The sequence below is a fragment of the Pristis pectinata genome, chromosome 4 (assembly GCF_009764475.1).
Source record: "Pristis pectinata isolate sPriPec2 chromosome 4, sPriPec2.1.pri, whole genome shotgun sequence".
Taxonomy (NCBI): Eukaryota; Metazoa; Chordata; class Chondrichthyes; order Rhinopristiformes; family Pristidae; genus Pristis; species Pristis pectinata.
Genome location: NC_067408.1, coordinates 104,983,025 through 105,010,080, shown reverse-complemented (window position 1 = coordinate 105,010,080; position 27,056 = coordinate 104,983,025). Strand labels below are relative to the sequence as shown.

Sequence of the window (27,056 nt, the reverse complement as noted above, 5' to 3'; positions counted from 1 at the left end):
ACCAGAGTTTTATAAAGCTGCAGCATAACTTCCTGACCCTTGAACTCAGTGCCTCAATTAATAAAGGTAAGCACGCCATATGCCTTCTTTACCACCTAATCAACCTGTGCAGCCAGGAGACATAAGATGAGATGAAAAGGGGGAGACTGGGAGGAAGAGAGGCTTAGGGCTCAGGTAACTGAAGGGATGGCTCAGGGTTGTGCAGGAGCCCAGGACTGAAGGAGCACCAAGATCTCAGAGGGCTCAGGAGTAGTAGAGGTTACACAGTTAGGGAAGATCCTATGCAGAGATTTGTAAACATGTATAAGGAGTGTGGGGCTAATCCTCAATCACATATTATACAGTGCACTTTCTGGATGGCTTCTTACCCCTCAATCTCTTCAGGCGTTGCTCCCTCCGGCGCCTTCGGACCACAAGGAGCAGGGCAAAAAGGAGCAGGGCAGCCAGCAGGATACAGGAGATCGTCACCAACATCTTCAGCTCCTCATTAGTAGCCATTCCATCCTCAGTCTGGACCACTGACTTAATCAATGGTGGAATTGTACCTGTGTAATTAAAGGCACAATATTAATCACTGTGGTGTAAAATAGCAATTTTCTTTTAGAAAGACCAATTTATGATTAATTCAGTGAAGAAACAGTTCCATTTAGGAACTGTTGAAACACCTCAAGGTACTTCCTTCAATGGAGGTCCAATCCTGAATAAAGGGCTGTGGAGGTGGAGATTAACTTTAAAATGGAGAGCCAGGTCTTTGGAGTTAAAAATCAGGTGGTGGCAATCCGGAACACCATCTCTCTGAAATTTTGTCAGTTAAGAGTATTAAGAGATACAGAAGCAAGGTGCGATAAAAACAGATCAAGCGTGATCTAATCTGAACGGCGGAACACATCAGAGTGTCTCCGTGTGCATCTCTTGTGCCAATAGGTCAGAAGATTGGTGGTTCATGTCCCAATCCAAGGGCTTACAGCCCTGTGCTGTCATGTTGGGAAGAGAGGATGCTTATCCCTTTGGATAACCTGAAGTACTAATTGTCACATCATAGGGTCATATAGCATGAAAGTGGTCTTCACAGCCCACTATGTCCACACCCATTACCAAAGAACCATCTACACAAATCCCATTTTGTTCTCCCCACACTCCCATCAACTCCGCCAAAGTGGCTAAACAACTAACCACTCTGGGATTTGCGAAAGCATTGTAAACAAAGACTCACTGCAATCATTCCTGTTAGTGGTTTAAACTTCCACATTGATAGACCTTTCAGAAAAGCTTCCAAACAATGGTTGCTCAGAAGTCAGATCACCAACATAAAATGAGTAAGAGCAAACTGGAGTTCACTGAAGCGTTAAAGTGGCTGCCAACTTACTCGAGGTGATTTTGCACCACAATCACATATGATTTTTGAGAATTCATTATTTTTTGGGTTAATTTTTGGATGACATATATAGAGACCACTATGGTGGCATTCCGTTAGCCACACCTGAAAATTTTAACCATATTACAGTGTTTTGTTTAAGAAAAAGATTTTGGAATGTGCTCTAAAATGGAGATAATATGTTAGGGTGATTCAAGCAAAGTAATAATCTGTGAGTTGTATGATTTATAGGTGGAATTAAACCATATTCTCAAGAGCTCTGTACTTAAGGAGCATTGTAGTTTTGGCATTTAAGACAATTTAGTTTCATCCCAGTTACCATAGAAACACAAACTAATAAACAGTATTTAAGTTCTGGACAGAGATTATCTTTTGATTGAAAGGACATTTGAAATGCTCCAGTTTATGTGCTGAATGCTGAACATTTAAAAAAACATATGGTTCCAACTGATCTACATTTATGGCATTTTGTTATTTTCATTTTATTAAATGCAGCACTTGTAGCAACCATAGGGAATATGCTGCTCACCTAATAATTTATCCAACATGTGAAACTGTCTCATAGCTTAAACTTAATGAATTCAAACCCATTGATGCTATCTTCTCAGGTTTGGTTATTACAGTTGTTCCTGGAAGTGGTTGAGTGTCAACTTTCGTGGGGAATTTTTCACAGTCTGGCATCTATTATGAAAGTAAGAACCAGAATGTATTGGATGTACCCAGACCATGTAAGTGGATAAAAAATAGGAGCAGGAGTTTTCCACAGGGGCCAATGGTTCACTGACCATTGTTGATATCATCATTGGCCTCAGTTCCATTTTAGTGCTTGAACCTATAAACCCTGATCTCCTATGGTTCAATAATCTGTCTGCCTCAGCCTTGAATAAACACAATAACAACACAAGTAAATAGGCACAGGAGTAGGGCACTTGGCCTCTCAAGCCTGCTCCGCCATTCAATATGATCATGGCTGACCTGTATGGCCCTCAACTCCTGTTCTCTGCCAGTTCCCCTTAACCCTCACTTCCTTGATCTTTCAAATACTTAAGTGTCTCCACCGTAAATTTATCTAATGATCCAGCCTCCATCACAGTCAGGGGCAGAGAAGTCCAGCGATTCACTACCTTCTGAGAATAGAAATTTCTACACACCTCAGCTTTAAATGACTGGCCCTTTATTTTGTAACTATGTCCCTTTGTTTGTGATTCTCCCACCAGTGAAAACATCTCAACATCTACCATTAGGATCTTAAGCAAAAAACAAACTGCTGGAAGAACTCAGTGGATCAGGCAGTATCTGTGGAGGCAAAAGGATAGGCAATGTTTTAGATCAGGATCCTACATCAGGACAGTACCTAGATCCCTCTGAACTTGACTTCATTTGCGGTCCTGATGCAGGCACCTGATCCAAAATGTTGACCACCTCTTTGCCTCCGAGATGCTGCTTGTCCTGCCTAGTTCTTCAGCAGTTTCTTCTTTTTTCTGCTCCAGATTCCAGCATCTGCAGTCTCTTGGAACCCCTTAGGATCTCATATGTTTGAATAAGGTCACCCTTCGTTCTTCTAAACTTCAAGGAATACAAACCCAAACTGTCTTGCACCTCTTGATAGGATAACCCGCTTATCCCAGGAATGAGCTCAGTGAATCTCCTTGGAACTGCCTCCGATGCTACTATACCCTTTTCTAGGTAAGGAGACCAAAAGTGTGCATGGATTTCCACATGTGGCCTCCCCAACACCATGTACAACTCCAGCAAAACCTCCTTATTCTTAAACATCAGCCCCATTCACAATAAAGACCAACATGTCACTTGCCTTCATAACTAATTGTTGGACTTGCCTGCTAACTTTTTGTGATTCATGCACTAGAACACCCAGACCCTTCTGAACTTCACTCATTTACAGTCTCTCTTCATTAGATAATAACCTGCCTCTTGATTCCTCTTACCAAAGTGCATGACTTTAGACTTCCCCACAATAAACTCGATTTGGCAGGTCCTTGCCTAGTCACTTTATCTATCTATATCCTGTTGCAGATCACAATGTCCTCGTCACAACATACCTTTCCACCTATTTTCGTACCATCGGCAAACTTAGAAACTTTAAATTTCTTTCCCCCAATCAGATCATTAATGTAAATAACTTTGTATTCACAGCTCTCTATGGTAAAGAATTTCCAAGGTGCAAAGCCCTTTGAGGGAAGAAATTCCTTCTCATCTCATTCTTAAGTAGTTGATCTCTTATGCTGACTCCTTAGTATTAGATTCCCCCATCAGAGGAAATATTCTCACACTATCTAGCTTGTCAAGCTTCATCAGAATCTGCTATGTTTCTATGGTATCACCTTTCATTCTTCTAAGCACCAGAGTATAAACCCATCCTGTTCAATTCATGTCTCTTAAATTTCTGCCGTCTGTCTGTAAGCAAATGCCAGGCGTATTCTTAAGATCTTTAATTTCTCAGTCTGATGCACATACCTACAGCAGCTGTCATGAGCTCACTTAGTCAAGCAACACATCTTACTGTTCTACAACAAAACAATTTAAAGAAGCTTACTGATCAGTGGATTGTCTTACCTGAGTCAAACTCGATGGCTTCCTACTATCCTCCATCATTTCTAATCTCTGGTGCAGTGAAATTCTGTGTGGTTTCCCATCCACCAAATTGGTAAATTGGTTTATTTTTGTCACATGTACCGAGATACAGTGAAAAACTTTGTTTTGCATGCCATCCATACAGATCATTTTATTGCAACAGTGCATTGAGGTAGCACAAAGGAAAACAATAACAGAATGCAGAATAAAGTGTAACAGCTACAGAGAAAGTGCAGTACAGGTAGACAATAAGGGGCAAGGTCATAACGAGGTAGATTGTGAGGTCAAGAGTCCATCTTATCGTACCAGTGGACCATTCAATAGTCTTATAGCAGTGGGGTAGAAGCTGTCCTTGAGCCTGGTGGTACACGCTTTCAGGCTTTTGTATCTTCTGCCTGATGGAAGGGGGGAGAAGAGAGAATGTCTGGGTGGATGGGGTCTTTGATTATGTTGGCTGCTTTACCGAGGCAGCAAGAAGTGTTGACAGAGTTCATGGAGGGGAGGCTGGTTTCCGTGATGTGCTGAGCTGTGTCCACAACTCTCTGCAGTTTCTTGCGGTCAAATCAAAGATTAAAAACAAATCACACTGGCTCTTCTCATATGAAGAGTATTTGTAACATGAGCAAATTTCTTGTTGCCTGCAAAACTGGGTGGTATTGTGGAAATTTGAGCAAGATATGCAGAACTTCATTATGAAGGCTTGCCTCCAAGATTCACTGATTCCAAAAATCTCTCCTCTTCACTATGAATGGAAGTACTTTCCAAATCAATGGGTGTGAGGTGATCTAACATTTGCCCGGACAGGTTAAACAATTGATTACATCATAACCAACTAAAGTTCAGGGACAGCTTCTACCGCACTGTTATGAGACGATTGAATGGACCCCTTGTACATTAAAGATGAACTCTTGACCTCACAATCTACCTCGTTATTGCCCTTGCACCATATTGTCTACCTGCATTGCACTTTCTCTGTAAGTGTAGCACTATATTCTGCATTCTGTTATTGCTTTTCCCTTGTACTACCTCAAACTACTTAAGTTTTGAAATGGATGGCTTGCCAAGCTAAATTTTTCACTGCATCTCAGTTCATGTGACAATAATAATCAACCAATACCAACCAATAAGCAATTGACATGCAGCATATTGAGGGTAACATCATAGTACAAATTGCTTTAAAAAATTTAAGCTAATGCCCTTGTTTTAACTCTAGATGGTGATAGAGGTGAAAGGAGATGGTGGCTGGGTGGGAGGCAATGATGTATTTTGGGAGTGGGCTTGTGGGAGGGAGGACAGTGGGTGTGTGTGGGGCAGGGACTGATGGAAGTCAGGGTAGGAGGAGAAGAGGGTATTGTTAATTATTTATATGGTTGGTCCTGTTGAGCTTCTGGTCAATGTTGACCCCCAGGTTGTTGATGGTGGGGGACTCAGCCATTATAATGTCACTCAATCTCAAGAGTAAGTTGTTAGACTCTCTGTTGTTGCAGATAGCCATTGCTTGGCACTTCTGTGGTATGAATGTTATCTGCCATTTATCAGTCCATGCCAAGATATTGTCTAGGTCTTGCTGAATGTAGGCATGGAGAGACAGCTTCATTTGCTGAATTGTTTCAAAAGGAATTGAACGTTGTGCAATCATCCACAAACATCCACACTTCAGTTCTTATGATGGGAGGAAGGTCATTGTAGCTGTTGAAGACGATTGGCCTAGGACACTGCACTGAGCTACTCCTGCAGTGATATCCTGGGGCTGGGATGGTTGGTCTCCAACACCACAACCATTTTCCTTTCTGCAACCTACGACTCTAATCATTGAAATGCTTCCCCTTAAAGCTTATTTCCATTAGTTTTACCAAGATCTTCATTGCCACAATCAGACAAGTTCTGCCTTGATATCAAGAACAGTCACTCTCACCTCACCTCCACAATGCAGCTCTTTGGTCCATGTTTGGATGAAGACTGTGTTGAGGTCTGGAGCTGTCTAGTCTTGGTAAAACCCAAACCAGACATTGGTGACCAGGTTAGCGGTGACATTAATAGCACTGTTGATGACGCTTACCATTAATTTGCTGATTATTGAGAGTAGACTGATTGGGTGGTCATTAGGCAAACTGGATTTATCCTGCTTTTTGGGTTTATCATACTTGGGCAATTTTCTAAATTGTTGGGTAGATGCCAGTGTTATAACTATATTGAGACAGGTTGGTTAGAATGCCGCTAGTTCTGGAGTTCAGGTCTTCAGTACCATAGCTGGGAGACGGTCTGATCCCAAAGCTTTTGCTGTATTCAGTGCTCGCAACTGGTTTTTGATGTTGTGTGGAGTGGACCAAATTAGCTGGAGCCTGGCTTCAGTGACCCTGGGGAGCTCAGATGTGATGAGTATGTGGGAGGGGAAATGACGGGAATGGAGGAAATGATGGGAATGGGGGAATGTGGAGATTGCCGGACGAGTGGTTGAGAACGGGAAATGGAGCAGCAATAACCCATGACTGGCATATTGAGGAAATAATCCCCAACATGAGGTGATTCACAACCATGAGAAGGAGAAGGGAAATTTGGGGCAGTGGGAGATCCTAAGAAGCCTTTTGGGACCAGGTGTCGCTCTCCTACTTATCCTGGGCCACAAGGAGACCACTTAAACCTCACTTAATTGGACCTCTTCTCGCCTGGACCAACTTGCAGCACATTTCCCCAGTAGAAGTTAAAGTCATGCAAGCGTCAAACATTAGAGTGTGGAACTACAGTGATGAGAACAGTGCACCATTCACGTACATTGATCTAACATTCCACTCTCACTAAGAAAAAAGAATAATAAGATTGCGGGGAAAATGGTCAACAAAACCTGCAAATAACATAAAGAACGTTGTGGCCCTGTCCAAACATGAGGTTTCTACTAGCCAGACTACTGGAGGCTGCTGCCCAGGAATATTTACACTGGGACACCACTGGATGAGATGAATTTCCTCATTACCTGTCCTAGTGTGCTATCCTAAGTCATCAGCAGAAATCTGTTTAGTGTGCATAAGTGGAGTTTCCTTTGCACTGCTATCGAAGTTATGGAAGATGAATAGCTTTGAGAAATTCTGATCTGTTGTGTACTGTTGTGCAATTTATCTGTAATATATAAGGCTGTGTTATTTTGCTGCAATATATAGTTCAATAGTCTGTAATATATCAAGGTGTGTTGTTTCCCTGTAATATCTGTGCTGGTAATAGTTCTATACTAGTGAACTATTATAGCACCGCTATAACAGAGTTCAAATGGCACAATATGGAAAGTCTCCTTTCATTCTCAGCAAGACCAAAGGTCTACTCATTTTTAAGGCTACTATGCTTCTTTGAGGTAACAAGATGGTTAAATCAGGATGTGAATTTTTATGCACTGCCAAAAAGAACAGATTTTTAGTCCTGTGGAGCAGAAGAATCAGCGTCAACATCAGTGCTTCTGCCAAGACACTGAGTGTTGGTAAAGCGATCTTCCACAGAATAAAAAGCACTGTTGTAGTAGAGTGTGATGGCTGCAATCCAAGACAATTTAAATATTATAATAAATACTTCTTTTCCAGGCCTAATGGCACATACGACAATCCATTCCTTATATAGTTTTACCCATCCACAACATCCTCTAGGTTACTTACATCACGAAGAGTCTAGATTACATGGAAAGGATATTAGTAACAACCCCTTACATAAGACCATAAGACATAGAAGCAGAATGAGGCCATTCGGCCCTTCAAGTCTGCACTGCCATTCAATCATGGCTGAATTACTTTTCCCTCTCAACCCCATTCTCCTGCCTTCTCTCCAAAACCTTTGACGCCCTTACTAATCAAGAACCTATTAACCTCTGCTTTAACTATACCCAATGACTTGGCCTCTACAGCCGTCTGTGGCAATGAATTCTACAGATTCACCACCCTCTGGCTAGAGAAATTCCTCCTCATTTCTGTTCTAAAAGGATGTCCTTCTATTCTGAGGCTGTGCCCTCTGGTCCTACTGGAAACAACCTCTCCACGTCCACTCTATCCAGGCCTTTCAATATTCAATAGATTTCAATGAGATGCCCCCTCACATGGAGAACCACTGAGACAGAATGGGTGTGGGCGAGGGGTGGAGGGGCATCTATTCCCATTGGAAGGGTGTACCTAGCCAGATGTCGAAGCTTACCTCTTGTCTGTTCAATGCAATTATCTGGTGCCAGAGGACTGGTGTTTGGCTAATGTTGTGCCTTTATTTAAGAAGGGCTGCAAAGAAAAACCTGTGAACTATAGACCAGTCAGCCTAACATCTGTGGTAGGTAGGATTCTGAAGGATAAGATATAAATGCACTTGGAAAGACAGGAGTTGTTTAGGAATAGTCAGCATGGCTTTGTGCGCGGGAGATCACGTCTCAGAAATTTGATTGAGTTTTTTGAATAAGTAACCAAGAAGGTCGATGAGGGCAGGGTTGTTAACTTAGCCCATTTGGACTTCATTAAGGCCTTTGATAAGGTTTCCGCATGGTTGGCTGCTATGAAAAGTTGGATCACATGGGATCCAGGGAGAGCTATCCAATTGGATACACAATTGGCTTGAACGTAGGAAGCAGAGGGTGATGGTGGAAGGTTATTTTTCGGACTAGAGGCCCATGACTAGTGGTGTACCTCGGGGGTCAGTGCTGGGCCCATTGTTATTTATTATCTATATCAACAATTTGGATGAGAATGTACAGGGCATGTTTAGTAAGTTTGCAGATGACACTAGAATCGGTGGTGTCATAGTGAAGATGGTTATCATGAATTACGGTGGGATCTTGATCAGCTGGGTAAGTGGACCAAGGAATGGTAAATTGAATTTAATTCAGATAACTGCGAGATGTCACATTTTGGGAAGATAAATCAGGGTAGGGCTTATACAGTGAACAGTAGGGCCTTGGGGTGTGTTGTAGAATAGAGGGACCTGGGTGTACAAGTACAAGATTCCCTGAATGTGGTGTCACAAGTAGACAGGGTGGTGACAAAGGCCTTGGACCCGCTGGCCTTCTTCAGCCAGGGCATTGAATATAGAAGTTGAGATGCTATGTTGCAGTTGTACAAGATGTTGGTGAGGCCGCATTTGGAATATTGTGTTCAATCATGTTGGAATCTTGTTACATTCCCAACCAAAAGATACTCTGCTTTCCTCAAATGATACAGTCTCTCATTTAGAGATATTCAGGTAGGTGTGAAAATCTAACTGTAATAATGAGGGGGAAGATCTAATGGGTCAGTAATAGGGATGACTTTTGTTCCTTTGTAGCATGGAAACACCAATTATATCACGGCCTGGAGGTTTGATTGAAGGGATCTCATTTCATTACACATTTATAAGCATTATGTCATATGACTTGACATGGAAGAAAAAGGTTTTGGACTTCAGTGGGAAGTTTAAGTGGACAATACAAAGTCCAACAACTATAGAAGCCAAGTTTCGTCACCGTAAGTCTCCAAGAATCAGGTTGTATGATTCTTTTCTCCAACTGCAATAGTTGGTGTCTGAATAAGAAACTTGCTTCTGGACAAGAGGAATTACATGAGGAATCATTGAATTAAGTTCTAAGAAAATTCCTTACGTCCATGAGGTACTTACTCCCGTCGTAGTTGAGGGTTGCAAACTCTGCCTGCTTCTCCGCACAGCCAGCACTATTACACACCTTCATCTGCAGCTCATACCATGTGGCTTCCTGCAGGTCGTACAGGATGTAGGCTTTTGACAGTGTTGTGCGCTGTGCAGTGGTCCAGGTTGTGGTCCCAAAAGGCCGGTGCTCCAGGGTGAACATGGTGATGGGGCAGCCACCATCAATCCAGCCAATGAGGTTCAGCCTGATCCTTGTGGTGTTAATGCTGGAAAACAGGTCCTGTTCCTTGGCAAACTGTGGCTCTACAAGGAGCAATAATTAATATTATTATGTTATTTCTATTCACTTTTTAAAAATGAATCCTTTTACAAAACCCTTTTCCCAGGGCAACAATGGCTAACACAAGGGGACATAATTTTAAGGTGATTGCAGGAAGATATAAGGGGGATGTCAGGGGTGAGTTCTTTACACAGTGAGTGGTGGGTGCGTGGAACGCACTGCCGGCAGAGGTTGTGGGGGCAGATATATTAGGGACATTTAAGAGACTCTTAGATAGACAAATGAATGATAGAGAAATGGTGGGGGGGGCTACGTGGGAGGGAAAGGTTAGATAGGATTAAATGTCGGCACAACATTGTGGGCTGAAGGGCCTGTACTGTGCTGTAATGTTCCATGTTCTATGTTCTAAAACAAACTGCCATGGATTCCAAATCTGAAGTCTTCTGTGTTTTGTTCTGTTGTGTCATTGTTTCTCTTTTAAGAAGACTGTGTATCCTCTATTTAAGAATATCATGTATTCTTTTTTTAAGAATGCTGTATATTCCCCCTTTTGTGAACACTGTATATTCCCTTTTTGGTGTCAGTTTATTCAGCATTTAAGTACTCTGTATATTCCCCATTTAAGAGAACTGTACCTTGCTCTTTTAAGAATACTTCCCTTTGTAAGCACACCATGTGGTCCTCTTTAAAACACTCTTATTAGGTTAGGGCATGTACAGGCAATAAAGGAGCAGCATTATATTTCCATTTTACTGAACAGTAAACATTTGATTATTAATATAGCAACAACATCGTTAGAGTTTTCATGCAGAAATATGGAAACTCACCACCACCATGAGCTCAGTCCAGGAATATCATGTGGCAGTGGTTCATTTCAATGCTACTGTACAGTCACACATTACAAAAGGGTCAAGTTTTTGGGAAAGGGTTCACCCGTATTTAGAGCAAATATTTTGTTCAAATAAGTGCAAGGAATTCAGTTTCCATTCCACTGACTCACAGAAATTGCTGCTTGTTATGATATCCACTTCTGTAAAATCAAGCGAAAAACTAAATTTGCTGTTTTTCAACTGCAAGATCTCGATTCAAAGGCAGCCTGAAGGCAACGTGAAGGTCATTTCCGATGAGTGGATATTTGAGGTGTACAGGCAAGAGATGATTGCAGCATCAGCTCGGTACTTGTGAATCTTAGTCCAGCACTAGATCTTTCCCTTTGAGTCCCAGAGGCCATCAATCATTTCACTTCATTGCTGAAGCTGACACCAACCTTTCTTCGGGATGTGGGGCAATGTGAGGACTGATATTTATTTCTGTTGGCTGGAGACTCAATGGCCACTGCAACTGGCAATCAATTGCCTATCCACTGTGATATTGGACTGGAGTCACATACAAGTTCTTGGAAGGGGAAAAGGGTTAGCTTTATTTGAGACAGTTGTTATTTCTCTCTCTCCCCCCTCCCATTGAGTAGAAGATACAAAAGCCTGAAAGCACATACCATTAGGTTCAAGGATAGCTTCTATTTTGCTGTTATAAGACTATTGAATGATTCCCTCATACAATAAAATGGATTCTTAACCTCACAATCTACCTCATTATGACCTTGCACCTTATTGTCTCCCTGTACTGCACTTTATCTGTAATTGTGACGTTTTATTCTGCATTCTGTTATTGTTTTACCTTATACTACCTCAATGTACTGTTGTAATGAATTGATCTGTACGAACGGTATGCAAGGTAAGTTTTTCACTGTACCTCGGTACATGTGACAATAGTAAACAAATTTACCAATTTATCAATTTTTAAGAACAGTGCAACAGTTCAGGGACATTTCTACTCAGATCATCTTCTTACTTCCAGCGTTTAGAAAACGTCAAAGGCTTAGTGATAACTGTATTTACCAGTCCGTGATTTTAATAGACTGAACTCAGCATTACCATTCCCTGGAGATAAGGGAAATGCTCAAACATGGGAATCTGTTTTGCTGCAAAACAGACCATTGTTATAATTTATTTACTTAATCACGCCAGTGGACTCAGTGGGAGTCAGTTAAGACAACATGCTGTTTTACAAACAATGAATTCTCAAATGAGAAAGGATCATTCTTGGATAAGGATAATCACATTGTGTCAGGAAGTTACTGAGCATATCAGCAATGGAATGCAAGGACAGTTAGGTCCAGATAAGAAAAAGTGGCAGACAGATAGGCCTATAGTAGAAAATAAAAATGTTAAGATGCTTAATAAAATTAAACAGATTAATTTAAAGTTGCTGTATCTAAATTCATGAAGCATTTGTAATAAGGTGGATGAATTAACAGCACAAACAGGTGATGATACAGTGTGATTGCCATTAAGGAGACATGGCTGCATGGTGATCAAAGCTGGGAGCTATATATACACAAGTAAATTCGATATTTGGGAAGGACAGGCAAAATGGAAAAGCTGGGGTGATATTGTTAGTGAAGGATGAAGTCAGTGCAAAAATAAAAAAGGATGTTAGTTCAGAAAAAGATGTGAAGTCAGTCTGGGTGGAGCTAAGAAGTATCGAGAGGCAGAAGACATTGATGGCAGTTGTCTGTAGGTATCTAAACAGTAGGGGATGACATGAAACAATAAATTAAAGCTGCACAAAGCAAAAATACCATGTGCATCTTTAATCTGCATATAGATTGGCCAAACCAAATCAGCAAAAATACCATGGAGGAAGAATTCATGGAAAGTGCCACGATGAGCTATCTAACTAGCATGTTGAACAGCCAACTAGGGAACAGGTTATTCTTTACTGGGTATTGTGTAATGAGAAGGATTAATTAATAATATTGTAGCGTGGAGTCCATTAAGGAAGAGTCACCATAGCATGACAGAGGTCTTCATTGAGGTAGAAAGTAATGTAGTTTGAACTTAAACTATCATCTTAAATCCAAACAAAAGAAACTGTGAAGGTATGAGGATTTGAGCTGGCTGTGATAGATTGGGGAACTTCATTAAAAGTCAGACAGTGGGTTGACGACAGCTAACATTTATGGAACAAATGCAAGAGCTTCAACAGTCATACATTCTGTCTGGTGTAAACATACAAAACAAACAAAAGAAATCATAAGTCATAAAAAATGCCTAACAAAGAAGCAAACCTGAAGACTGGGGGAGTTGAGGTTTCAGCAAAGGACAAAGAAAGTGATTAAGAGAGCAAAAGCAAGAGTATGAGAGTAAACATAGGATACATAAAAGTAGACTGTAAGAGTATCTACAAATACGTAAATAAAGAAAAGATCAGTGACGTCAAATGCAGAGCCCTACAGTTAGAAAAGGAAGAATTCATAATAAGGAACAGGGAAATGGCAGAGCAATTAAACAGATGCTCCGGTTCTGTCTTCATAAGAAGAGGATACAAGTAACTTTCCACAAATGTTAAGGAACCAAGAACATGATGATGGTGAGGAACTAAAGAAAATTAGCATTAGGTAGATAAGTTTGCATTCGCTAACTTGGAAAAACGAGAGTTAAAATTTATGAAATTTTGACAGAGCTGGACAGACTGAATGTGGGGTGGATGTCCCCCTGGCTGGGGATCTAGAATGAAGGGTCACCATCTCAGGATAAGGGGTAAGGCACTTAGGTCTGAAATGAGGAGTAATTTCTTCATTCAGGGGCTAGTGAACCTGTGGAATTCACTACCATAGAGGTTTACAGAGGTCAAGTTCCCGAATATGTTTAAGAAAGAGATAGATAAATTTCTAAAAGCAAAAGGCATTATGGGAATCTGGCCTTGAGGTAAATGATAAACCATGACTGTATTCAATGGCTGAGTATGCTCATAGAAGCGGGCCTAATCCTGCTTCTATCTTCAATGTTAGTTTGAGTTCCTTTAAAGCCTTAAGAAGAGATAACTGTGAGCAGAATCTCCCTGTGGCAGTCAGAGGGCAATTCCTTTTGGGCATCAAGAGTGCTATCAAACAATGGTTTCTCTTGAAGTTTAGGAAAAAGGAGCAGGAACTGACACTTCTAAAGCATGAAGTCTTGTGTAACAAATATATCCTCGACAAATAATCATTGAACCACTTTACTGATGGGCTGGATTAAGTGTACGTTTTCTGCATAGAAAAGACAGGAATAACCCAGAGGATGAATCTCTTGCGTGCTGTGAAAGAGCAGGATTTTGAATGAAATTAAACAGAAATCAAAGGGCCAGAGACCCACGGCTGTGCCTTCCTGATCTGGAAATGATAATGACATTGAAGGAAGATCCTCTCATTTGGATGAAAGAGCCAGGGGTCTGTGGCCCTTGGCCAAGTCTATTGGGTCACATTTTATGATGTTTCCTGATTTGACCTACTGATGCCAAATACTCCTTCCCCCTCAAACTCATCATTTTGTTGCTGAAAGTACTAATTGTCACAGTACCTCACCTCCCAAGGCCAACTGGAAAGTGACTAGACATCACATTATTGGGTGGTTGTAGTATGAAAGGCCAGGGGTCAGATGACAGTGACAACACTACTGACCCCTATGGTTGGATGATAGCATTGCCTATCAGGTCGGAAGCTATACCACTGTCAATCAGGGGTCTGGCTCCGCCCCATTAGGTAAACACCTTTGTTTTGCTGGACCACTCGGATTGGTCTGTGCGAGCACCTTTGTTCCTGGGCGCATCTACTATTGGCCCATTTAAAACACCTTTGTCCTTGCTGGGCCACCCAGCCCCCCAGCAGCATAAAAATGCTGCATGTTTGGTTTTTCCGTCTCTTTTTCTGTCTCCGAGGATGTTGAGGTAAGCTGTGCAGTACTTCAGGGCAGTTAGTTAAGGACTCCCGAGACCAAAGAGCCAATGTTTGTCCAGAATCAGTGTGTCCAAACATTGTACTGTTTATTCCTTGATCATTTGTACCCAGTTATTGTGTATGAATGTGTGTGTGTGTGCGCACCTCACCCTCTGTTGCGATTTTCCCTCCACATTCGTGCTCCTGCTTGAGAGTGTGTGAGTGTGCATCTGTTCCCATTCATTCTGTCCCCGCGTTTGTCTTTGTTAATAAACCATTTTTAAATTACAAAGACTGTGTGTCCAGACCTTTATCTTTAAGATACCAGAAGAACCTTTCTCACAACAGTGGTCAATCTTTTTATGGAGAATAATTTTACAATAAATAAACAAAATATTTAATGAAATGGTAAATAAACCCACATTTTTATTGTATCTTCCTTGCTGGGCTGATTACCTTGTAGAAGTGACTCCAGGGCAATCCTGGACGGTAGGGACAATTCTAGATGATTGGTGACCTTCCACTCACCCTCAACTTCAGGTCTCCACCTTTCCCAAGCAGAGACTGGAAAGTGTGGTGACATCTGAGGGATTTCAGAGAGAGCTTGGACCTCTCTCCTCACAAGTATCTCATATATCTCCATCAGCCTCCTTGTTGAAGGAATAAAAAAAATCCTTATTTTTATTCAGGGGAGTGGGGGGTACCTATACTTAACCATGGTTGGAGCTGTGTGTGGGGAGTAGAGGTGTGATGGTCCCCAAGTGCCCATCACATCTCTCACAGTAGAGGACGGTTGTACTTAATATTTGTTTCAATACTTTTGTTTACTAATTAAAAAATAATACATGTTGGGAAGAAATATAGGGCACTGCTTCTGCTGTCATCTCTTCCACAGCTCACAATGATGCATACCTGCTGGGGCTGTAGCTGGAGTACGCTGCTGATTATTGGCCCCATTTCCTTCATAAATTTACTATTTCCATAATCTTTTTCTGAGCTGGCTTTTGCACTCTAATTTGCTGGTTTCTGTTTTCAAAGGCAGGCAATTGTCAAATGAATCAGAGTTTTGCCTCCCCCTGCTGGATATATTTTAAAAATGATTTTGTAACATCTTAAACACTAAATCGTGAACCTTGGCTGTTATCTCTTTACATGCTGCCTCTTGTGGCCTCATCACCTCTTGTTGACATTGCTATGGTCGACTGGAAGATCCTCCACAGTATTTTGGGTCCTAACATTCAGGACTCTCTGTCATCAGGTTGTTGGCCAGACTTCCAGTATTAGATGAGGAGAATTTTCCTCCAGTTACATGTCATGAATGCTGAAATCATTGTCTTCTATCTGCACCATAAAGTTTGTTCCCTGGACACTCCCTTGTTCTCCTCCACAGCTGTCAGAGACTGATGAGAGCACTGTCATTCTTGGCATCATAAACTTCGTCCTATATTTTCATGCCTCACAAAAACCACTTACTTCCACCTTTAAAGTCACAGAGAGATACACCATGGCAACAGTCCCTTCGGCCCACGGACTCCATGTCGACCATCAACCACCCATTTACACTAATCCCACACTAATCCTGTTTTTATTCTCCCCACATTCTCATCAACTCCTCCCAGATTCTACCACTCACCCACACACTAGGGGCAATTTACTGCAGCCAATTAAGCCACAAACTCACATGTCTTTGGGATGTGGGAGGAGACCAGAGCACCTGGAAGAAACCCACAATGTCACAGGGAGAACGTGCAAACTCCACATAGACAGCTCCTGAGGTCAGGACTGAACCTGGTGTCTGGCGCTGTGAGGCATTGGCTCTACTAGCTGCACCACTGTGCTGCATTATTGTTGCATCAATGATAAACTCCACCTCTTCCTCAGCTCGTCTGCTGATGAAACCCATCTTTACACTTGACTATTCCAACATACGTAATGCTAAGGTCTCTCATTCTAACTTTGGTAAATAAGAACATCCAAAGCTCTGCTGTCCATGGCCCAATTTGCACAAATTCCCATTTACCCATCACCCCTCCATTTGCCCCATCATAAAAAAATATAATGTTCTGATGAAGGATCTTCAGCCTGAAACATTAACTCTGTTTCACTTTCAATGGATGCTGTCTGATCTGCTGAATGTTTCCAACATGTTCTGTTTTATTTCAGATTTCCACCATCTGTGTTCTTTTTGGTTTTCATGAAATATATTCGGCATGTCCCCATTGCCCCTCCCCGATGTTTATAAATGCACCATAGAAAGGACGCATCACAGCTCGGTTTGGCAACTGTTCTGCCCAAGACCACAAGAAATTGCAGAGTTGTGGACACTGCTCAGTCCATCACAAAAACCAGCCTCCCTCCATGGACTCTGTCTACACTTCTTGTTTCCTCGGGACAGCAAAGCGTAATCGAAGACCCCACCCACCCTGGACATTCTCTCTTCTTCCCCACCCCCCCTCCTTTGGGTAGAAGATACAAAAGCTTGAAAATTCACACCACCAGGCTCCAGGACAGCTTCTATCCCGCTGTTATAAGACTCTTGAATGGACCTCTTGTACATTAAAGATGAACTCTTGACCTCACAATCTACCTTGTCATGGCCCTTATACCTTATTGTATTGGTATTGGTTTATTGGTATTGGTATTGTCTACCTGCACTGCACTCTCTCTGTAACTGTAACACTATATTCTGCATTCTGTTATTGCTTTTCCCTTGTACTACCTCAGTGTACTGATGTTTTGAAATGATCTGTATGGATGGCTTGCAAAACTTTTTCACTGTATCTCAGTACATGTGATAATAATAAACCAATCCTAATATTATCCTTGTTTTGAAGTGTTTGCCTTGTCTTGCCACTATCAACTCTGTACTCTCCCCTACTCCTCTTGGGACATCTGTGCTCCTTTAATTCAAGCAGAATCACAGGAAAGTCATAAGGGCAGCACAGTTTTGTGTCTTGCAGAGCTGTTGGCTCACAGCTACAATGACCTGGGTCCAATTCTGACCTCTGCTGCTGTCTGCTGGGAGTTTGCACATCCATTTGTGACCACATGGGTTTTCATTTGGTACTCCAGTTTCCTCCAACATCTCAAAGATGTGTGTGTTTAAAGGTTAATTGACCTTAGAGTGCAGGTGATTGGTAGAATCTGGGGGGAGTTGGTGGGAATGCGGGGAGAATATATTAAAAAAATTGGGATTAGTGTTTGATGCTTGATGGTCAGCAGGAACTTGGTGGGCTGAATGGCCTGTTACCCTTCTGTATGACCATAAACCAGAAGGCCATTTGGCACATTGAGTCTGCATCAGCTCTTCATAGCTCTGCAGATTCTTTCTCTTCTCTTCATAGCTCTGCAGATTCTTTCCTTTCAGAGAGTTAACCTTTAGAATACAACAATTGAATCCACCTCTATTGCAATTCCTGACAGTGCATTCCAGACCTGATGTGTAAAAAAAACATCTTCTTATGTCACAGAGTATACAGCACAGAAACAGGGCCTTCAGCCTATCCAGTCCATGCCACCTGATCTTCTGCCTAGTCTCATCTACCTGCACCTGGACCATATCCCTCCAAACCCCTCCCATCCATGTACCTATCCAAACTTCTCTTATATGTTACAATTGAACCCGCATCTACCACTTCCATTGGCAGCTCATTCCACACTCACACTGCCCTCTGAGTGAAGAAATTTCCCCTCAGATTCCTTTTATATATTTCACCTTTCACCCTAAACCTATATTGTCATTTTGACCCTTTCAGCTTCATTCTGTGTCCTCTTGATTATTCCATCAATGAGAACAGCTTTTCTCCATCCACTCTGTCTAGATTCTTTATAATTTTAAATACTTCTATCAGATTTCTTCACAACCTCCTCTGTTCCAATGAGAACAATTTTCAGTCGATACACATAACTAAAGCCCCTCATGTCTGGAAACATTCTGGTAAGTGTCTTTTGCAGCCTCTCAAAAGCCTTCACAGCTAGAACATAGAACATTACAGCACAGGACCAGGTCTACAATGTTGTGTCAAACTAATTAAGCTAATGATGCCTTTCTAATGCCTTCTGCCTACACAAGGTCTACACCCTCCATTCTCTGCATATTCACGTACCTGTCTAAGATCCTCTTAAACACTTCTATCATATCTGCCTCTACCACCACCCCTGACAGTGCATTCCAGGCACCCACCGCCCTCTGTGTAAAAAACTCACCCCGCACATCTCTTTCAAACTTTCCCCCTCTCACCTTAAATACATACCCTCTAGTATTAGACATTTCGACCCTGGGAAAGAAGATACCAGCTGTCTACTCTGTCTATGCCTCACATAATTTTATAAACTTCTATCAGGTCTCCCCTCAGCCTCCACACTCCAGAGAAAACAACCCCAGTTTGTCCAAACTCTGCTTAGAGCACATGCCCTCTAATCCAGACAGCATCCTGGTAAACCTCTCCTGCATCCTCTCCAAAACCTCCACATCCTTCCTATAATGGTCCTTTCCTGAAGTGTCCAAGACTGGACACAATAATTCAGTATTCCTTATTTTAACCACTCCTCCATTGGCGGCCAAGCCTTCTGCTACTAAAACCCTAAAGCTCTTCTTAAACTTTCCAGTCTCACTCTTCTCCTTTAAGATGTTTCTTGAAGCCCATCATTTTTCTCATCTGCTTAATATCTCCTTCTGTAAAATTGTCTGTGGTAATGCTCCAATGAAATGCCCTGGGACAATTCACCATGCTGAAGGTGCTAGAAAAAAAAAGTTTGATTTCTGAACAATATTGGTAGAAGGCTGAATGGCTCATGTGTTATGGGGAAGGTTAAAAGAAGGGAATGAGGAAAGATACGTCAATTTTTGTCATCGGCCAACATCACAGCCCAGAAAACTGCCTCCATTTCTTAAAAGTGGGAAAGATGCCATCGGCAAAATAAGTGACTAATAAGTGCCAGGTGAAGCTCTTAAGAACTGATCAACCTGAGCAAGCCTCAAATGCTACGAAGCAATAGGCACATGCGGAGGCAGAGGCAAGACACACAGTTTTAAGGAAACCACTCTTCATGAGGAGTAGGAATTCCTGCAGCTTCGGTTCTGTTTCTCAGCCACCAGGAAGCACTCAATTGGCAAGAATTTGGGCTAGGGGTTACCGTAACAGTCAAAGGCTTAACGTCACAGACATGCTCTGAGTTGATGATCAAAGGGAATTTAATTAGGATCAAGATCCGGGAATAATTTTCCCTTTCACAACACAGGGGAATTGACGCTCATCCCGGTAACTCAACAGCTCAAGTCACAGACAGCACAGGCCAGAGTTAACTAAGGATTTTCCAGCATGCATGACTCAACGCTTGTTAAATTCAGCTACTGAACCATCAAAAAAAACTGAGGAAGAATGATGGAAGGTTAATTAAATATTAAAACCTATTGCTCAGAATTTCCCCTTGGTCAGTAGTGCTAATTGCACCATATTCCCATCTCTTCATATGATTCTCATATCTTCTTTCAACAAAAAGTGACCATTCATCCCATCAAGTCCATGCCTGCTCCCAGAACAAGCCTGTCAATCTTATTTCCTCACTTATTCCTTTCTAACCAATTACTCTCAGATGCCCATTAACTCCTCTCTGTATTTTCCTGGGGGTAATCTACAGTGGTCAATTAACCTACCGACCACACATGGTTAGGATGTGGGAGGAAACCAAAGCATTCAGGGGGAACATAGTCATAGGAGGAGCGTGTAAACTGTACATAGACAGCACTGGCAGTCGGGATTGAACCCCGTTCTTTGAAGGTGTGAGGTTGGAGCTCCACTTGCTGTGCCACTGTGCTGCCCATATTGTTGTGACAGGAATTTGTACTCTGCCTCTGAAATTCATTTCTATTGACTGGAATAGAGGTGAATTTCAGAAACTGAGTACAGGTCCTCCCCAGCTTACGAACGTCTGGCTTATGTACAGCCCGTACATACGAACAAGTGTTTGGGAGACCGGAAGGATGGATTTGTCGGCTGCTGCAGGGCTGCAGGCATCTTCTGGGAACTAGGTTTGCAGCTGCATTTTTAGCTATTAGATATTTATTGTTTATCAGTCACATGTACATTGATGCACACAGTGAAATGCGTCTTTTTGCGTTACTGAGAATGTGCCAGGGGCAGCCCGCAAGTGTCGCCACTCTTCCAGCGCCAACATAGCATGCCCACAGCTCCTAACCCGTCCGTCTTTGGAATGTGGGAGGAAACCAGAGCACCCAGAGGAAACCCAGGCAGACACAGGGAGAACGTACAAACTCCTTACAGACAGCGGCAGCCGGAATTGAACCCGGGTCTCTGGCACTGTAATAGTGTTACGCTAACCCCTGCACTACTGTGCGCCGAATTGCGAACTGTTTGGATTGCTAACAGTTCACAGGAACGGAACCCTGCCATAACCTGAGGATGACCTGTACATAGTACAGCTACTATAATGCTTCATGCTTAGAGCTAGAGATGGGGATGAATTTCTTGGAAATAGTGCATTCTCCTTTAATTCCAACTTTCTGCAGGAGTAAGAACAAGGTAAAATATAGGGGGAAATATATCTCTATTCCAGCAAGGAGAGGGTTAAAGTAATCACTGACCTCTTGTAGTCTTTCGATCTGTACAGCCTGCACATTTTAGTAACCATAGAAACTCGAGTACAGCTTGAAGGCAAAATGCAGCAGTCAAAATGAAGTACTGTGTATAGTTAAACTGCAAGAAGCCTCCAGCAGGTAAATGAAGTAAGTGGCAGCTGATTTTTAAGTGTAGGTCTGCAGTGCTGTGTCAGTGTTTATAGAGGCTTCCATTTTCCTTCTCCAGCTTTTCTCAAGGCACTGACAGCGGCTGAGCTGTGGGCCCCTGAGTATTAGCTGCCCTCTGACAGGCTACCCAAGCTACTGCTCTTTACATATGAATCTAAGAAATCTACCTTTGCTCACTGATGGCAAACCTATATCAGCTGCTGATTGTGCTTAACCTCTCCCATATCCACTGAGGTGAATGGAACTGAATGTGTGAGATAAAAACGACTGCACAGTCTTTTTCCCAAGGTTGGGGAATCAAGAACTAGAGGGCACAGGTTTAAGCTGAGAGGGGAGAGATTTAATGGGAACCAGAGGGGCAACTTTTTCACCCAGAGGATAGCCAGTATATGGAAATGAGCTGCCAGAGGAAGTGGTTGAGGCAGGTAAATTAACAACATTTAAAAGGCACTTGGACAGGTACATTGTCAGCAAAGGTTTAGAGGGATATGGGCCAAATGCAAGCAAATAGAACTAGCTCAGATGGGAATCTTGGTTGGCGTGGACCAGTTGGGCCAAAGGGCTTGTTTTAGTGCTGTATGACTCTATGACAAAAATTGAAAAGTGGGTTCTGATGAAGCATTAACTCTTTCCACAGATACTGCCTGACCTGCTGAGTGTTTCCAGCATTTTCTGATTTTATTTCAGATTTCCAGCATCTGCAGTTTTATTGAGTTTCATTGCAGGTACAAGGATGAGTACATTCGGAAGCTGACATTTCCCTGTGTGTTCAGTGGCAGCAACAAGCAAATTTCTCTCTTGATGATGAGCGGCAACAGGTTAGCTGATGGCGGGGCGATGAATCAGTGGCAGCTCCGTCCACATACTAGAATTGGTGGTGTACGGCTCCAGGGGAAACAGCCACTTGATATTGTCCCTTCATTTATTAACAATGTCCCAGGGTGCTTCCCAAGATGCAAATCTTATGAGATAAAATTTTACCCTGGTCACATAAGATGATAACAGCACAGCTGGGCCCGTAGTCATATTGGTGAAAATGTTTTGAGGAGTGACTTAAATGAGTTATTTTAGGGAGATGGTAGGGGCTAGAAAGGAGAAAGGCAGTGAGATGGGGAGAGAGAAAGGGGGAAAAGAGAAAGGGAGAGAGGGGAGAGAAGGGAGAGAGGGAGGGAGAGAGAGAGAAAGAGAAAGAAAGAGTGAGAGAGGGGAGAGAGAGAGAGAGGGAGGAAGAAAGAGAGAGAGAGAGAGAGAGAGAGAGAGAGAGAGAGAGAGAGAGAGAGAGAGAGAGAGAGAGAGAATGAACCAGAATTGTCAAGTCCTTTCATGCAGAAAGTGAATATTTTTCCCTATTCTGATAAAGAGTCTGGTACCTTTCCCATGTGTTTTAGCCTCAATGATTTCACTGATGCGGCCAGGTCCCACTCCATTCTGTGCTGTCAAGGTGAACTTGTACCACGTCCCGCACTTCAGGTTCTCCAGACGATATGAGCGCTCACTGGGGCTGATGGGAAAGCTGCCCCACTGCTCACTGTTGTCCTCTGAGTACTGCAGGATATAACCTTCAGAAGAAAACATCACACATTCATGACCAGTGAACTGAGAGTATTGCTTGTAAGCAATTAAAAATCAATTGCATTTGTCAGCAGATCCACAACTGAATCCAAGGTACAGTAAAGAGAATGGCCAAAGTTTTCCCAATTCCCTTACAGTGCTGTGGCAATTAATTCTCATACTGCCTAACTCTATTAAGAAATATTTTTCTTCCTGTTCCATCATATTTCATGTAATGGAGTTCCAGTTGATAAACTTGGCTGGGAAATTGGATCTGTTAACAAGACGGCTCTGCATCAGTGACTACAAATCAATTCATTTGGAAAGTAATCAGGATTCCAGCAGGCACACAAGATCACAGGAAGTCGTGGCAGCAACTGTGATAAGTTGATTAAACTCCAGCTCATCAGAGGGCTCCACACCCCCCCTTGTTTTATTCTTATGATCAGGCCACAGCTTTGCAAGTGGGCTGGTTTAACAAAATTGATGCCTTTGGCCAACCTCAGTCTGAAGGCCAACCGTACGGTCTGACGAAGATCGGCACCTACTACATAACCTGCTCATCTCTGGGAGCTTCCGCTCTGTACCCCAGTCGGACCTGTTCTGTCATGTAACCCCTGCCTCCACTCACAGCTTGTCTGTGGAGTGTTCCTCACTGGGAGACAGTACTAACCCATCTATGTTTTATAGCACAGTACAGGCCCTTCAACCCACAATGTTGTGCTGACATTTTATCCCGGTCTAACATCTATGTAACCCTTCCCTCCCACAAAGCCTCCTATTTTTCTATTATTCCTTGTGTGTATTTAAGAGTCTCTTATACGTCCCTAATGTATCTGCCCCCACAACCTCTGCCGGCAGTGTGTTCCACACACCCACCACTCTCTGTGTAAAAAACTTACCCCCTGACATCCCCCTTATATCCTCCTCCAATCACCTTAAAATTATGTCCCCTTGTGTTAGCCATTGTTACCCTGGGAAAAAGTCTCTGACTGTCCACTCGATCTATGCCTCTTATCATCTTGTACACCTCTATCGAGTCACCTCTCATCCTCCTTCTCTCCAAAGAGAAAAGCCCGAGCTCACTCAACCTATCCTCGTAAGGCATTCTCTCCAATCCAGGCAACATCCTGGTAAATCTCCTCTGTACCCTATCTAAAGCTTCCACATCCTTCCTATAATAAGGCGACCAGAACTGAACACAATACTCCAAGTGTGGTCTGACCAGAATTCTACAGACCTGCAACATCACCTCACGGTTCTTGAACTCAATCCCCCGACTAATGAAGGCCAACACTCCATATGCCTTCTTAACAACCCTATCGACCTGCATGGCAACCTTGAGGGATCTATGGACGTGGACCCCAAGATCCCTCTGTTCCTGATACTCTGTTTTCACAGGCATATTTTTCACCAGAGAGTAAAGATAAAGAAAAAGTATTTTTTTACTAACTTGTGACTGTTTCCTAAAGCAAGTTAACATTGAACCCACATGGAAGTTATAGCTCAGAAACAGACCCCTTATATATCTAGTCGGTATTGGTGGCTGATGTTAGCCTTCTCCTAACCTTCTTTCTCTAAGAACAGGACATTGGAAGAACTCAGTAGGTCAAGCAACAGCTGTGGAGGCAAAAAGTGTTTCAGGTCGAGACCCCGCATCAGGATTGAGAGGGAAGAGGAAAGGTTGCCAGTGTATAGTGGTACTGGAGGGGGGGGGGGGGGTGGGGATTGGCATAGAGGCTGGTAGGTGATACATAGAACCAGATAAGGAGGTTATGATGGGCAGATGGAGCCAGGTGAGGGAGGAAGGATGGGAGAGATGAACAAAGGGAAAAGAAAACAAGGTCAGTGGGTGTGTTGGGGGAGGGAAGTGCGTGTGTGGATTACCTGAAATTGGTAAATTCAATGTTAACCCAATGGTATGAACATCTCTATACCATCCCCTCTGTGACCCCCTTTCCCACCCACCTCCCCTCATTACTGCTATATACCAGCAATCTTTCCTGTTCCCGCTCAGTCCTGATGCAGGGTCTTGATCCAAAACACTGACTTACACCTTTTTTCTCCACGGCCGCTGCTTGTCCTGATGAGTTCTTCCAGTGTTCTTGTTCTTTTTGTTCCAGATTTCAGCACCTGCAGTCTCTTTTTTCTTTGTTATCTAACCCTTGTTAGCAGGGTCATTCCTTGGCATTGTGGAGGGGACTTCTGCTAAGTGATTGGTTATTTCTTTAAATTAATTCCCAGTTCACTGGTGTCACTGGCAAAACTGCCATGTATTGTCCATCCCTACTTGCACTTGGACTCCCTCCCTCCCTCTTTCCCTCCCTCTCTCTCTTTCTCTCTCTCTTCCTCCCTCTCTGTCTCTGTGTCTCCCCCCCCCCACCTCTTTCTCTCTCTCTCTCTCTCTCTCTCTCTCTCTTCTCCTGAGTCTCATTGGCGGCTCTGGAATCATATTTAGATGAGGTGAAGATAGCAAATTTCCTTCCCTGAAGGACATTGGTAAATTAAGTGGATTTTTACGACTAGTTTCATGGTCACCATCACTGACTAATGCTGGCTTCTTATTCCAGATTTATTTAAATACTTGGATCTTAAATTCCCCACCCGCTGTGGTGGGATTCAAACTCATCTCCAGATCAATGGTTCAGGTCTCTTAACTGCCATGCTTCACCTCATACTGTAGTGCAACAAGAGTGAAGCCAGGTTGTGTTCATCACAGATCTGGGGTAGATCTCTTCAGGGTTTCCTACCTCGAATGGAGCTCCCACCATTGTCACCCGGTATCCAGGAAAGCGTGATGGAATTCGAGGTTGTCTTGGACACTGTTAGACGTGGTTGGTCTGGGGGAACTGTTGGTAAGAAAGTGCGGATACAGGGTTAAGGTAGGCAAGGAAAGGATCCACCTTCCTAAACAAGTGAATGGGTGATATTCCCTTCACTGACAAGTTTCTTATTATGTTAGTAAAATATTAATACTTTCAGTTAATGATACAAAGCGTACAAGGTCTTCTCAGTTAATCTTAGATCCAGATACATGTACACTGGTTCCTGTGCGTGCTTTTCTAATTCTCAAGCATTATCCAAGAGTAAAAAAAAATGATACCCAACCATTTAGTGTGATACGTGTGGGACAATGTACCATCCATCCATGTAAACCTTGCTAAATAGACTTCTGACCATCGCATGTTTATGGTTGCCGTGGCTCTTATTGACCTTATTTGCTGGACTGCTCCAATATTCACAGTTTTACAAACAAAATATAAAACAATTAGCAATGCAGGGAGAAGAGAAAGGTGGTGGTGGGGGTGGGGGGGGGATGGGAGAGGTGGGGAGGTGGAAGCAGTGGACATAATTTTGGGTGGAGAATGTTATCAACATTACACTTCACTTTACATGTTTCCTCCTGTGCAATAATCTGTACATTGCATATTCCAGTCTGTACACTTTCATCTCCATTACATATGTCACTCCACTCCCCAACGTACAAATGATTTACATTCCAGAAACTAATTAGTTTGGAAGTCAGAACATAGTCACTGACCTAGCTCCTTGCTTGGCGTCACTGATACACCCTCAGGGTGTGGCATCACTGACCTGTTCCCTCGAAGACTGGGTCACTGACCACCCTCTATACCCAGGCCACCGATAGACCCTCAGTGCCCTCAAGGCCTGGGTCGGAAATCCACCCTTAAGTGCCTGGGGCTATTGATACAGCTCAGTGCCTGAGGTCACTAATCTGGTTTCTGTGCCCAGGGTGACCAACCCACCGTCAATATCTGGGAACACTCAGGTGTACCCTCAGTGCCCGTGGTCCTCGACTCACCATCAGTGCACAGGGTCACTGATCCAATCCCATTGTATTCTCAATAAAATCACTTAATTACATATAGTCGATCACAGCTATGATTTCACTTGGTTGTTGTAATCTGTTTGTTCACATTTTTGTACGTTGCCTCAGTATGGGTTCCCTGTGAATTACATGGTCCAGTATACGCCATATCGTACTTAATACACCCCAGTCTGTGCATTATCCTGTGCATTATACATCCTGCCAATGCATTACATTATATAACACATTCTTTGGTCTATACATTAGTGTGCACTTTACATACTCCAGATTGTGCAATAACCATTGCTTTAT

At 42.7% G+C, this 27,056-nt stretch overlaps 1 protein-coding gene across 1 annotated transcript in view; it reads right to left on the bottom strand.

Annotated features, from left to right (window-relative positions):
- The window catches only part of LOC127569020 (cell adhesion molecule DSCAM), a 530,455-nt gene that overhangs the window by 31,325 nt on the left and 472,074 nt on the right, over positions 1 to 27,056 (bottom strand). The window contains exons 24-27 of the mRNA XM_052013277.1: positions 25,666 to 25,764; positions 22,735 to 22,923; positions 9,575 to 9,865; positions 369 to 545 (exon numbers count right to left, since the gene is read on the bottom strand). Of these exons, the coding sequence (XP_051869237.1) occupies positions 369 to 545; positions 9,575 to 9,865; positions 22,735 to 22,923; positions 25,666 to 25,764 (756 nt within the window). The remainder of the gene's footprint in view (positions 1 to 368; positions 546 to 9,574; positions 9,866 to 22,734; positions 22,924 to 25,665; positions 25,765 to 27,056) is intronic.